The 13,532-nt window shown below is 36.1% G+C and overlaps 3 protein-coding genes across 3 annotated transcripts; 1 reads left to right on the top strand and 2 right to left on the bottom strand.

Annotated features, from left to right (window-relative positions):
- LOC104740586 (calcium-dependent protein kinase 10) lies at window positions 734-3,264 on the top strand. Its single transcript, XM_010461233.2, has 7 exons — window positions 734-1,379; window positions 1,482-1,625; window positions 1,723-1,875; window positions 1,989-2,104; window positions 2,207-2,374; window positions 2,506-2,736; window positions 2,851-3,264. Exons 1-7 carry the CDS (start codon window positions 734-736, stop codon window positions 3,022-3,024), a joined length of 1,632 nt encoding a protein of 543 aa, XP_010459535.1. The 3' UTR covers window positions 3,025-3,264.
- LOC104740588 (protein NRT1/ PTR FAMILY 2.9) lies at window positions 3,161-5,402 on the bottom strand. Its single transcript, XM_010461234.2, has 4 exons — window positions 5,246-5,402; window positions 4,902-5,119; window positions 4,238-4,791; window positions 3,161-4,160 (listed from the first exon to the last, which is right to left on the bottom strand). Exons 1-4 carry the CDS (start codon window positions 5,334-5,336, stop codon window positions 3,260-3,262), a joined length of 1,764 nt encoding a protein of 587 aa, XP_010459536.1. The 5' UTR covers window positions 5,337-5,402; the 3' UTR covers window positions 3,161-3,259.
- LOC104740585 (isochorismate synthase 2, chloroplastic) lies at window positions 6,124-10,166 on the bottom strand. The gene is made up of 15 exons (XM_010461232.2): window positions 9,987-10,166; window positions 9,678-9,866; window positions 8,844-9,079; window positions 8,653-8,770; window positions 8,451-8,567; window positions 8,218-8,364; window positions 8,061-8,135; window positions 7,911-7,979; window positions 7,645-7,763; window positions 7,482-7,539; window positions 7,203-7,313; window positions 6,964-7,048; window positions 6,693-6,790; window positions 6,497-6,589; window positions 6,124-6,413 (listed from the first exon to the last, which is right to left on the bottom strand). Exons 1-15 carry the CDS (start codon window positions 10,107-10,109, stop codon window positions 6,366-6,368), a joined length of 1,686 nt encoding a protein of 561 aa, XP_010459534.1. The 5' UTR covers window positions 10,110-10,166; the 3' UTR covers window positions 6,124-6,365.

Here is a 13,532-nt window from a genome sequence, read left to right as displayed (position 1 = left end):
TCCTTTAAAATGAGGCAATTCAAAGCTTTGGATTTTCTGATTTTGTAGTAAATCCAAATTTTGAATTTTCTAAAAACTATTGTTGTCGGTTACCATTTGCATTTTGATAGCTTTTAATCATCACAACACAGGATATGCAGTATATATGGTCACTATTAACTTTAGAAAGATCATATAGATTACCCATAATTATTTCTCTTGTTTTTCTTGTGCCATTGAAATGCAAGATTAAAATATCCGATGAGTCCAACCCTCGAAGATAGTCAATTCTTAATTTCTGTGAGTCGCAGGCTTGGACCAAAATCTCCAGCTAGAAGAAATAAAAAAAAATAAAACAAAAAAATATAGTTTATAACTTTATAAGAAGATGGTGAAATGGTTAGAATAATGCGAATAATAATACCTCAAGTTATACGCTAATTAATATTAAAATGCATTTTACTATCATACTCTGTATTATACACAAAATCAAAGACACCTTTTTTATTTATTTATTTAATTGAAACAAACCAAAATCCGAAATTTCGAAAGGTCCGACTTTTCTTCACCTGAACCCGCGTTTTCTCTCCTTTCCCCCTACATTAACTCATCCAATTCGCCGGAAAATAACTCCTCCGGCGTCGATACTACCCAAAGAGATAAGCTTTTTCCCTCTTCTATCTAGCTTCTTCTTCTTCTTCCTTATTCCTCTTTCTCCTCCACCCCCAAGTTGCTGAGTCTCTTTAACTCAGCCATGGGTAACTGTAACGCCTGTGTAAGGCCTGACTCAAAAGAATCAAAACCATCTCCGAAACCCAAAAAACCCAACCGAGATCGGAAATTAAACCCATTCGCCGGAGATTTCGTCAGATCCCCTGCTCCAATACGTGTTCTCAAAGACGTAACCCCTATGAGCCACCAGATCACCGACAAATACATCTTAGGTCGAGAATTGGGTCGCGGCGAATTCGGAATCACTTACCTCTGTACTGACCGTGAGACCCACGAAGCTCTAGCTTGCAAATCTATTTCGAAGCGGAAGCTCCGAACTGCCGTTGATATCGAAGACGTTCGTCGCGAGGTCGCGATTATGTCTACTTTACCTGAGCACCCGAACGTGGTGAAGCTTAAGGCGAGTTATGAGGATAGCGAGAACGTGCATCTGGTTATGGAGCTTTGTGAAGGAGGTGAGCTTTTTGATAGGATCGTTGCTAGAGGTCATTACACGGAGCGTGCTGCTGCTGCTGTGGCGAGAACGATCGCTGAGGTTGTGATGATGTGTCACTCTAATGGAGTTATGCATCGAGATTTGAAGCCTGAGAATTTCTTGTTTGCTAACAAGAAGGAGAATTCTCCATTAAAGGCTATTGATTTTGGCTTGTCTGTGTTTTTCAAACCTGGTAAAGATCCAATTTTTATGGTTCCGTTGATATGTATTTATACTCATAGTGGAGGATTCTAATTTTAGAATATCCTGTTTCATCTCCGTTGCTTTATTGCAGGAGATAAGTTTACAGAGATTGTAGGAAGTCCATATTATATGGCTCCAGAAGTGTTGAAGAGAGATTATGGACCTGGGGTTGATGTGTGGAGTGCAGGAGTTATCATCTACATCTTGCTCTGTGGTGTTCCTCCTTTTTGGGCTGGTTAGCTTCTTCTTTTTATTTCCTTCTAGCAGCTGTGTAATTTTGTCGCCTATATTGTGGTTAACTAAAGTGGTGGGATTGTGGTTTCTGTTGACAGAGACTGAACAAGGTGTTGCTCTTGCGATCTTGCGGGGAGTTCTTGACTTTAAGAGAGACCCTTGGCCTCAGATATCAGAGAGCGCTAAAAGCCTTGTGAGGCAGATGTTGGATCCTGACCCGACTAAACGGTTAACTGCTCAGCAAGTGTTAGGTAAAGCTCCTGCGTTTTGTGTCACTGTTTTTTAAGGTTAGTTATCTTAATTCTTCAACATCCTTACTAACGATTTTTGCTTCTTCTTTTTTTTTTTCTCTCTCATCTTTCAGCTCACCCTTGGATACAGAATGCAAAGAAAGCTCCCAATGTTCCATTAGGGGATATAGTTAGATCGAGGTTAAAGCAGTTCTCTATGATGAATAGATTCAAAAAGAAAGTACTTCGTGTAAGTTTTTTTCTTTTTACTTTCCTGCTGAAATTTGTAGACAGTTTATTGCTCGAGTCTATATTTGGTTTTGATCTTTGTCGTCTCTTTTGATGCTTCCAGGTGATCGCGGAGCACATGTCTATTCAAGAGGTTGAAGTGATTAAGAACATGTTCTCACTAATGGATGATGATAAGGATGGTAAAATAACTTACGAGGAACTCAAAGCTGGACTTCAGAAGGTCGGTTCACAACTTGGTGAACCAGAGATCAAAATGTTGATGGAAGTGGTAATTTATTTTTAGGCATTATCCTTCTCTGATAAAATACCAATTCAGTGATCTTCTCTGATAAAATACCAATTCAGTGATCTTCTCTGATAAACAAACATAGCTGAAATCTCTATATGGCTTTGACGCAGGCGGATGTTGATGGGAATGGGGTTCTGGATTATGGAGAGTTTGTAGCTGTGATAATTCACTTGCAGAAGATAGAAAATGATGAACTTTTCAAACTAGCTTTTATGTTCTTTGACAAAGATGGAAGTACATACATTGAACTTGATGAGCTACGGGAAGCTTTAGCTGACGAGTTAGGTGAACCAGACATTAGTGTTCTAAACGACATCATGCGTGAAGTTGACACCGACAAGGTTCTTTGAAATCTCTGAACAAATCCTCCTTAAGGCCTAACAGTTAAGATTTTGAAGTGAACAGATAAATCACTCTGTTTCTGAGTTGGACTGTTGGTGTTGTTTGTTTTACAGGACGGGCGTATAAACTATGATGAGTTTGTGGTGATGATGAAAGCTGGAACTGATTGGAGAAAGGCGTCAAGGCAATATTCAAGAGAGAGGTTCAAAAGCTTAAGCCTTAACTTGATGAAAGATGGGTCATTACACCTTCATGACGCTCTCACTGGACAAACTGTTCCTGTTTGATTTTATTCGTTATCACCAAAAACAGAGCAATACTCCGTTTTTTCCCTTTTATGAAGTGGGAATTTTCCGGGCTTGTTCTTCGATGGATGGGGATTTTACAAAAGCTATGGTCCTTCACATATATAAACATTTTGGGTTGTATTTGTATGTAATGTTCTTATTCAAAGGTTGTGTATTTATTGTCTCAAAGCCAACTCAAAGCCCTAAACCAAAGGGTCAAAAGTAAAAATCTTTATTACACTGAAACCTTATCAAACTCATCAGAAGACTTGTCCATGTCCTTGTCCTTGGTCACAACATCTTTGTAACGGTACCAATGTGAGACTACCAAGAAATAGGCAAAGTTTAGAGTCATGATACCAGCAACCAAGTAGTAGTAGTACTCTAATCTCCCCTTGTTTAGATCTTCCGGAAGCCAATTTCCTCTCGAAAACCCTTCTGTGGTATCATGCACTGCTGATAACAAAAAGGTGCTGAGGTAACTCGCCAGTCCAATTCCACAAAAATACAGAGAACCAGCGAAACTTCTCATGTTCTCTGGAAACTGTTTGTAGTAGAACTCCATTTGTCCAACTCCAGCAAGGGCGTCCCCAATACCCATTAGCACTAGCTGAGGAATCAGCCACATACCAGACATGGAAGAGATTGCGCCTTTTCTCGGGATAAACCCTAGTGTCGGCCTTGTGAGAGCTACCTTTCTTCTGTATTGTTCTACAATTGCAGACACCATCATACTTATGATGCATATAAATATTCCTGCTCCAACTCTCTGCAGTTGTGTGATACCGCCGTCTCTGCCTGTATACTTTCTAAGGAAAGGTACAAGGACACGGTCATAGATAGGTATGAATATTGTCATTCCAAGCATTAAGAAGACGGTATAAGTTGCTCCTGGGATCTGAAAACTTCCTGAACTGAGGCGTCTATCGGATTGAAGAGACTGAAAGACTGTGTAGGTCGTTTGTTGAATGTAAGCTAGGTAAAATAAGGCGGCCGAGAGCCAAACCGGAAGCACTCGGATCACACATTTCACTTCCTCCACTTGCTGCATACTGCATAGTTTCCATGGATTGGCTGGCGACCCATCTTTGTTTAGCTTGTCGTCTTGCGTTTGGATTGCCGATTTGTCAAGAAACCTGCAAATTAAGAAAACCCTAAAAAATTTCAAATTTGTTCCACAAAGAACTAGGAGAAAAGGGTAGGGAATTAGTACCTGAACTGCTCTGAATGGCTCAGTTTCGAGTTCTTATAATCCTTTGCGATGTAGTTATAAAGCTCGTTGGCCCCAACGGTGTTTAAACGCCTCTTCTTGACCGCAACAACAAGGACACGCGTTATGCTGTGAATGGGACTGCCACTAGGTTTAACCTTGACATAGAGCTTAGAACCGGCGAAGAATATGATGCAACCAAGTAACATTAGAATAGCTGGGAGGGCTAAACCAATGTTCCAGCTCATATTTGACTGAACATAGACGATGAGCGTTAACGACACAATTTGAGCAAACGTGAAGGTGAAGAAATACCAATTGAAGAAACTATCAATCCCTTGTTTCCCTTCTTTTGTCTTCGGATCGAACTGATCAGCACCAAACGGAAGATTGCACGGTCTTATCCCACCGGCTCCGATCACCAGCAAAACCATTGCTCCGGCGAGAAACATGATTTGTCCCATGGATGGCCCATTGCACACGCTTCCTATTTCCTTAGCGCATTTAGCAGGATGCAGCTTATGAATCACAGCCGTTAGATCCATCGCCACCGAACCCTTTTAAAAAACAAAAAAAAAAAACAAAAGATCCTTTACTTTTCAGACACAAACAGCAAGGTCAGTGAACATTTAAACTGAGAAATTTGATGAATTGGTCTTGGTGTTACGAGGAAGCAAGCGATCATGGCAACAGATAGGGTTTTGAAGCGGCCAAAGTAGGAGTCACAGAGGAAAGCGGCGATGATGGTGCCGAAGTTGCTTGTGCCGCCATAGATGTTGACGACCTTCGCCGCCGTGATGCTCTTCATGTTAAAAACCGTTGTTAAGTATACAACCAAATTCGATGAACTCCCAACTATCCCCAACTTCTCAAATGTCTCATTTCCTTAAAAAAAAAAAATCAAGAAACAGAGGATTAAGCTACTCTGTTTATGATCTCCTCTGTTTCTTCCATCAGTTTCTTGTTCGTTACAAGTTTCAAATTTTAAGTATATAAAAATGGAAGTAATACCAATGATGAAAGGCATGACTTTCCACCCTCTGTAGATGATCTTAGACTCATCACCGTCTGTAATGTTCTTATCTGTCTTCTCAACCTTCATTGCTATGTTTTTCTCGCTCTACTTTTGCTCACACTAAATGTGTGTAATGTGCTCTAAGTATGTGTGAATGTGTGTATATATTTAGTTGTCAATGAGAAAGATTCCATCACTGGTGAGGACAAAAACGTTAATTGGACATTATACCAAAACACAAGTGTTCGGTTAGAATGATATTACTTGACTAAAAAGACTCGGCTTTATCGAAATAAGGACTAGAGTAAATGTGTGTTCCTTCTATTTTGATTTGTCAACAAACGCACTACATATGAGCTCGGATAGCCGATTAATTATCTGTTGCAGTGAGTAATGAGTTATGTAACATTCTCAAAACGAATATATCCTTTTATCTTTTCATAAAACGATATGAACTATAAAGAAACGAACTTATTTTTGTTTTTTTTTTTGTTTTTTTGTCATCAACGTACACGTACTAAGTTATTAGTTTATTAACTGAGCAAAATTTTTAAAAGTTATAGTGTCATGGGTCGTACTCGGTAACTCGTCTGTAAATAGAAAACAGAGTTAGAAAAAGCTTCACATGTCAATAGAACAACTTGCAAAAATAACCTTCTCGTATAGGAAAAAGTGGGAAAAATGCCTTTTCGGATTACGGTTTTGATTATCACGGGAACCACAAAATATATACCTTTTCTTAGTTGATAAAGCCATAAGAATCAAATTCCTTTTTGATTGGATTAGCCCAAACTATAGCTTTTTCTGAAAACTCATTAGTTAGGACATCGGTAATTTTATAACGTTCGTTCGTTGCTGAATAACAAAGATTAGTTTTTGGAGCCTTAATTGTTGTTATCTTTTTGTCGTTATATTAATTCTAACAAGGTGCCAAGGTGAAAATATACGTCAGCTTTGGATCATAACGTACGTAAGTTTGCTTCTTAGCTGAAAGAAGATTTAAATTAATGCAGCACCATTAGTGTTACTTCTATTTACAACATACATACACACCATACACAAAAGCAAATTTAATTAGAGATATAGTTTGCTAAATAATCTCAACTTCCCTTTCCTTTAGTTGATTGGATACAAAGCTGGCTCATGTTCAAGTGACTTGGTGAACTGCAAGAAACACATAAGAATCTGATTTCATAAAGATATGGAAAATTAGCATCGGGTGTGTTATAACAACAAAACTTTTTCACCTGAGAGATCTTAAGCTCAAGCTCGTTCCACTCCGAGGATGGATTGCTTCCTGAAACTATGCCTGTTCCAGCATAGATCAATGCTCCAAGACCCTGGGAACACACAAAAAATATCATATAGCTGCAATGACTTAAACAGTAAATGACCAATTTGCTACACTGGAAAAAGAATGTTATAAGTAAAAAAAAAACTCGCCTTTTCGACTAAAGCAGATCTTATGCCTACAGCAAATTCACTCTCTCCACCACCAAAGAAGCCAATAGGTCCAGCATACATTCCTCTATCAAATGACTCTAGAACACAAAACAAAAAGAATAATATGTATCAAATCTGAAACCTCAGTATCAATCCTATCAAATAGAAGCACTTATTAGGAGATGGCTTCTTCAGCAGACAAAGTTCTTTTTCCGGTAAGACTTTAGAGTTAAGAAATTGAAAAAGGCAGAAGAATCAAAGCATAGTATACCAATTTGTTCAATCAAAAGCCTTGCTTCCTCTACTGGACATCCGCAAACAGCTGGCGTCGGATGCAAAGCAGCCAAGATGCCAAACTGAATATAGACAGAAAATATTTTGAGGTAAGAGAATAAACAGATTTTTGAGTGAAAAGACACTAATTTCTATAAGTAAAAAAAACTTGCAGAACAAATCAAGTGATTCAGATGATCATGAGATGTTAAAATCAACGTATAACTGTCATCAAACCTCATCATCTTCTTTTCTTAGTTCTCCTGCCAGTTGAGAATATAGATGCTGTACTCTTGCAAGTTTTCTCACAGATTTCTGAGGTTCAACAACTACTCTGTCACATATGGTCTGCAAAATATAATTAAAGACTAAGCCAATAAGATCATAGACACTAAGATTATGTAGATCATAGACACTAAGATTATGCCAAAGCAAGCTAATTTGTTACATGAAACAAACAATTACAACTAAAGACTAAGCCAATAAGATTGAACTAGCTAATAAGATTGAACTTACTTTTAGCTTTTCTCTTATATTTTCTCGCACAATAGAAAACTCAAGATCGTCTTTTGCACTGCAAAAGTAATTGCAAATAATATAAATACACTTACATGCAAGTTTCTAAACATGCATCTTGCAGTAAGTGTTCAAAGCAATTTTTTTTTTTTCAAAAAGTGACCTGGTTAGTAAGTCGCGCTCAATCTCCATTTCACGAACCATTGAATCGCCTCTAGGCCTGGTGGCAGCCAAAGCCTCGCTGCAGACACCTAGATGTTTTCTATGGAAGAGTCTCTCAGGCTGTTCCATTCATATGTATGTCAGAACCAACCAACACTTGATTTTCACATCTTTCTCACCAACATTATCATAGGCATAGCAGCTAAACAACAGAGTGTACCAACAACTTTAGCTAGCTATATAACAAAGTAGAACAATTAACCATACCGTGTTCCCTATGAATGCTGGTGCACCAGGTGGTTGAAGACAGAATTGGTATGCGTCTTGTCCTTCACACTATCATATCAACAATTAGACTGAGATTTCAACACTTAAAGAATTTCTATAACTAAAAATTTGAGAGGAAGAAAAGAACACCTGCAACCGTGCTAACCAAGCGATAGGATCAATGTCGGTATCCGTAATGACTCTGCTGCTACGTGCAAGCACAATCTGAACGCAGGACCAATAACATCAGCTCAATGAAACCCCTAAAATGTATAGAAAACAAAGGAAGATATGGTTCCTAGAGTACCTTGCTTAGGGGTGAATTTTTATCCTTTATAATCTCCAGAGCATTACTAACAGCAGGGTCGTAGGCTCCTTCACTTGGCACATGGTTCTTGCTAACAACAGATACTCCTAAAGATTCTCGCCGTAATCTCATTATAACAGAAGAAACCTGATAACACCAAGTATCGTAAAAAACATTTAGCTGATTTTAACAAGTAGTGAACAAGTACAAAGCAAATTTCAACAATAGTGAACCTGAAGCATAGTTTCTTGAAGTGCTTCAATGGCATTTTCAAGTGTCCAAGAGAGCTCATTGTCCCAAGCAACAGTTGCAGCCAGCATTGAGTTTCCCCCAAACTCATCAAACTCGACCTATGCGTATATCATCAACCAAACAAAGTCAATTATAGGTCCATGGTTACAAAACTTCTTTTATAAAGGAATCAAACTATAGTACCTGAGGCACTGTAAAGTAAAACGAGCCAAAGTGTTCCCATTCCACAGCAATCTTTCCGTTGGGATCAAATCGAAGACCTCCATACGCACGAATCAGAGGAGACTTCGAAGACAAAAACCTTCAAAAACAGGGGAAATCAGCAGAAAGAATCAAACTTTGGGATCAAGATCAAGAATTCTCGGTGTACGTACCTTCGGATCGATCTCCAGTCATCGTGAGAAAAGGGATCAAGATCGCGGAAATATACAGAAGACCCGATTCCAGCAACACTAACCGGGTTCCGGTCAGATGATCCATTGTCACTGGAGAAGTCTTGAAGAAGATCAGGACGGCCAGCGTCGCTACGGCGGGAAAAGAAACTGCGAGGAAGAGCCTCGTTCTGCGCATGAAGCCAATCGATTGCTCCGATTTGCTCCTCAATTGGTACCTTCACTCACAAGATTAAGGTCTATAAAAACAAAATAGGGCTTTTTTTTGCGCGGGAGAGAGTCATTTTTTTTCTTTATCTTAGAAAGTCAAATATCATTCTAGTTCAAACCCCTGAAATAAATACAAAATTGTGAAATTTATTGATAACAATTTTAAAATATAACTTTCTTACATGATGAAATAATAAGTATTTACCAAAATGATTTTTATGAACAGGTAAATCCATGAATATAATATTATTGATAACAAATTTACTGTATTTTCTTTGGTATTTTTCTAAATCTAAATACAATAATTTATTTGCCTAGATAAAAAACAAATGTAAGAGCCGATGATGCAAATAAATAAAACCTGACTCCTTTCCGTATCATAGGTACTGATTTTTAATAAATCTAATAATAATATATCAAAAAAAAGGTATATTAGTCGATGAAAACCAAAAAAAAGATTATTAATCAATGATTATGCAACCGACAAACAAGAGAATGAAACAAAATCACACAAACCAATGTAAGAGCTCCACGTAGCCTATTAAGCTCTTTGTTTGTGAATTTTTTGGATCGGCACAAATATAAACTCAAGAAATTATGACGTACCTGAAACCGGACAATGCCGGAGGAGAACGACGGCGGTTGAGATTTGAGGTCAGAGACGGCTTTTATCAGCCTCTCCGTCGCGGCTGCGGGAGACGGAACTATTAGGAGAGTCCTTGTTTCTACCGTGCCGAGTGGCACTTTATGGTCAGCCTCACATCCGTTCATAGAGAATGAACAGAGTAAGAACCTCTGCTTTCGCAAAATGGGTTATTATAATTGTTAACACGTAATAAGACAAAGAAAATGTAAACGGAGAGTGGCTGGTACTGGTAGTTGTAAAAAGTAAAAAATAAAAAAAGACAAACAAACCTGGCGATGAGAGGATGATAATTTGGTGGATGAGGTTAGAGAGTAGCTTTGGAAGATTGGACTAGGATTGTACTTTTTAGGGTTTGTGCCCAGAAAATGGGATGCAAATTGAATCGACGCCATCAAACAGATTAAAGCGACGTTGGTACTATATATATATATTTTTTTTGTTTTGTTTTTTTTTTTGTAGTAGTATGTGAGACTTGACGTTGTTTGGTATCTTTGGCTGAATATATATAGAGATGTGATCCTGTCGTAAGAAAAGAAAGAAGTTGTAATGGTGAAATGGGGCCACTAATATTACATTCGGTGTTTGGATGGTTACATTATCTCTGTATTAAATTTCTAAGAAAATTACAATGACGATTGCTCTTTTATTTTATATAATAAAAGGTAAGTAACTTGTGTGAATTTTCTTTATTTATACTATATGTTTTTTGATTACCGGGATATCCAATTCTGGTCATCAAAATTTACAGAAGTTATCTTTAGTTACACAAATCGACACAACAATCAGGCAGCTCATAATCTTGCCCACTTTAGAAGCATAAACTGTATTTTTTATTCTGATTCTTCAAAGCCACCTATCTGGCTACAGAACTCTTTGTATGAAACTATTTTGCATTAATAAAAGTTATTTTAACGAAAAAATATGAATAGTTAAGTCTCCTGAAAATGTAATACGTTACAGTAAATTTTTTTGAAAAAGGCAAATTTGTTTTACTGATTTTCAGAGGACATTTTTTCCCCTAAAAAGTTGCGCCATTAGAGTGACTATTAGTAGGGCTGGGCATTCGGGTAACCCGTTCGGGTTCGGGTATTACCTATTCGGGTTCGGGTAAACGGGTTTACAAAAATAGAACCCATTGAATATTTTTAGATATATGGGTTCGGTTCGGTTTGGGTACTATCGGGTTCGGGTCGGTTTGGGTTACAAATTTTAGAACCTGATTAGTATCCGAACTACCGGGTACCCGAAGAAATATAATTAAATTTAAATAAATTTAGTTAAATTTTGACTTACATAACAAAATATTTTAGATATTTTGATTATTTTTGATATTTAGGTATAAAACTAAATGAAATATTCAAAATTATAATCATAATTTTGGGGTAAGTGCATTATATTAATGATAGATATTATAAATATGTTTATATGTTCGGGTTTAATGGGTACCCAAACGGGTACCGGATATTACCCGACCTTAACCCGAACTCACGGGTATTAGAAAATAGAACCCAATAGAGTTTTATAGCCAAATTCATACCCAATCCGAACCCGGTTTTTCGGGTCGGGTTCTGGGTTGGGTATTCAAGTACGGTTTTTATGTCCAGTCCTAAGTATTAGACTACGCACCACTTCGTTATCAAATAGACTTGGCAGTTGGCATGTAATCATAGTAGAAGAATAACGGATCTGAATGGTAGAATAAGAAAGGGAAAAACAGAGAAAAAAATTGGGTGGGGAAAAAAATTTTAATCAAAGAAATTTTTTGTTTGGTGTGAAACTTTTTTCATAATAGATATATATCTATATAAAGATTTAATACACCCATGACATAAAATGTCATACAGATTTTAGAAAAACATAAAATAGGGAAATAGCTTAGGTGGGAAACTTCTCACTGCTAAATTAGAGTGAGAAGAATTACTCTGGAAATCATTCATTCATTCCTAACATTTAAACATTGTTTTCATATCATATGATCATCTTCAACATTACACAGACATCTTTAACATACGCATCGAATTAATTAGTTTTATGAAACCTAGTATGGGATCTTCTTAAAACCTAGCTAGAATTACAGTATACTATTTAATTATTTGGTTATCCTCATTAATTAGTTGTAAGCATGTTTAATTTGGACGTTATTTAACTACACACTTACGTTATCATAACTATCTATCACAGTGAAAACGATATTCTAAACAGACAAATATATTATTTTCTTACTTTATTGTCAACAATGGTTTATCATTTTAATAACTTAATTTCCGAGTAAAATCTCCTTAAATAACAATGTATAGAGAGAACCCTCTTTAAATAATTAATAATAATGATAGAGATGTAAGATGTTTCATTTCATATAGATTATATAGAGCCTACACGCTGCTACGTTTGGAGACTTGAAATCTTTAATTTTTTAATCATTTAGAACGTTGGTTTAGTTTTACTAATTTTGTTGTTAGGAGTATATTATTTTTTTCCGTAACATATGAAATTTAAATACCATTTATCAATTTCATAACACGAGTAGATTATGTTAGAATATTGTACCAAGTACCAACTAACACCAAAACATCGAGTATATCGAGTTATTGGTATAATGGGTTGTGTAGGCCCATGTTACGTACGTTCATGATTTTACAACCAAGCAATCATTGACGTTAAGTTAATATAAAAAAATCAAAAATTCAAGGTTCGTTTTTGAGGAATCTATTTTAGTAAAATAGAGAAAAGTTTCCTTTACTATTTGTTGGCTTTGGTAACAAATATAAACAATACTTCTTCTTTACTGGTGGGTTCAGAAGAATTAACAGAAAACTAAATCAAATTTCTACTTTGTGGTAATCAGACCCATACTTATAATTTAACCATATAATGTTATTTGAAATCAACCTTCTAGATTTTTGAAAAGGCTTTTAAATAATTTTGTATTATGTTCACAAAATGTTCTAGTATCATTTTGACTTTGTAATCTGAGTAAATGTTTGTGTTAGTTTAAATTATTTTAGCAAGTTTTAGAATACAAGATAATGGTTGTATATTCCAAAGCTTATTAAAAATAATTTAGTTCACATTGTTTTTAATTATAGAAGATGAATATTAATAATAATGATACGGTGAGAATTATAAAAGCAAACAAACGAACGTACATAATTAGAGATAATAATACTTTACCTAATTTCAGGTGTGAATTCGTTAAGATTGGGGTCTATTCTTTATTGTTTTCTTCAATTTGGAGTCTTGTACTATTTTCAGAAAATCCAAATAATTTACATAAAACATGTAACTTCTGGAAAAGAAAAGCTACAATCGTTTCTTATGTCTTTCTCTTTATGGTGACCAAATCAAAAGGTCCACATTCTCTTAGAAATGTATGTTGCATTAGCTATATAGAAGATATCACAAGTAAACAAATAGCGTTCCAGTCAATATTTTAAACTCTTCTCTCCTCCACTCACAAACTAACAAATTATGTTCCAGTATAATTTTGCATGGACCACTCTTTTGCCCCCGTCTATCTAATCTTTCCCGTCGAAGTTACAAATTACAAATAAAAATAAAACTGGAAAAGCCGGATGGACCACTCTTAGATTATGACTTTATGCTTTTTGTTTGAAAATCCAATTCATAATAATAACTTAAAACATACTATTTTATTTTGTCCTATGTAATATTTATTATTATATTATTTGGAAAAGATTTCCGTGCACTATAATCAAGGAATACGCATTTGACTTGTATGTGGATATGATTGTGACGAGGATTCATTAATCAACTACCAAATGAATGAGTGTTTTAGTTTTTTTTTTTTTTTTTTT

The sequence above is a fragment of the Camelina sativa genome, chromosome 14 (genome assembly GCF_000633955.1).
Source record: "Camelina sativa cultivar DH55 chromosome 14, Cs, whole genome shotgun sequence".
NCBI lineage: Eukaryota > Viridiplantae > Streptophyta > Magnoliopsida > Brassicales > Brassicaceae > Camelina > Camelina sativa.
The sequence above is the reverse complement of the archived record's forward strand: the minus strand, read 5'-3'. Positions and strand labels throughout refer to the sequence as shown.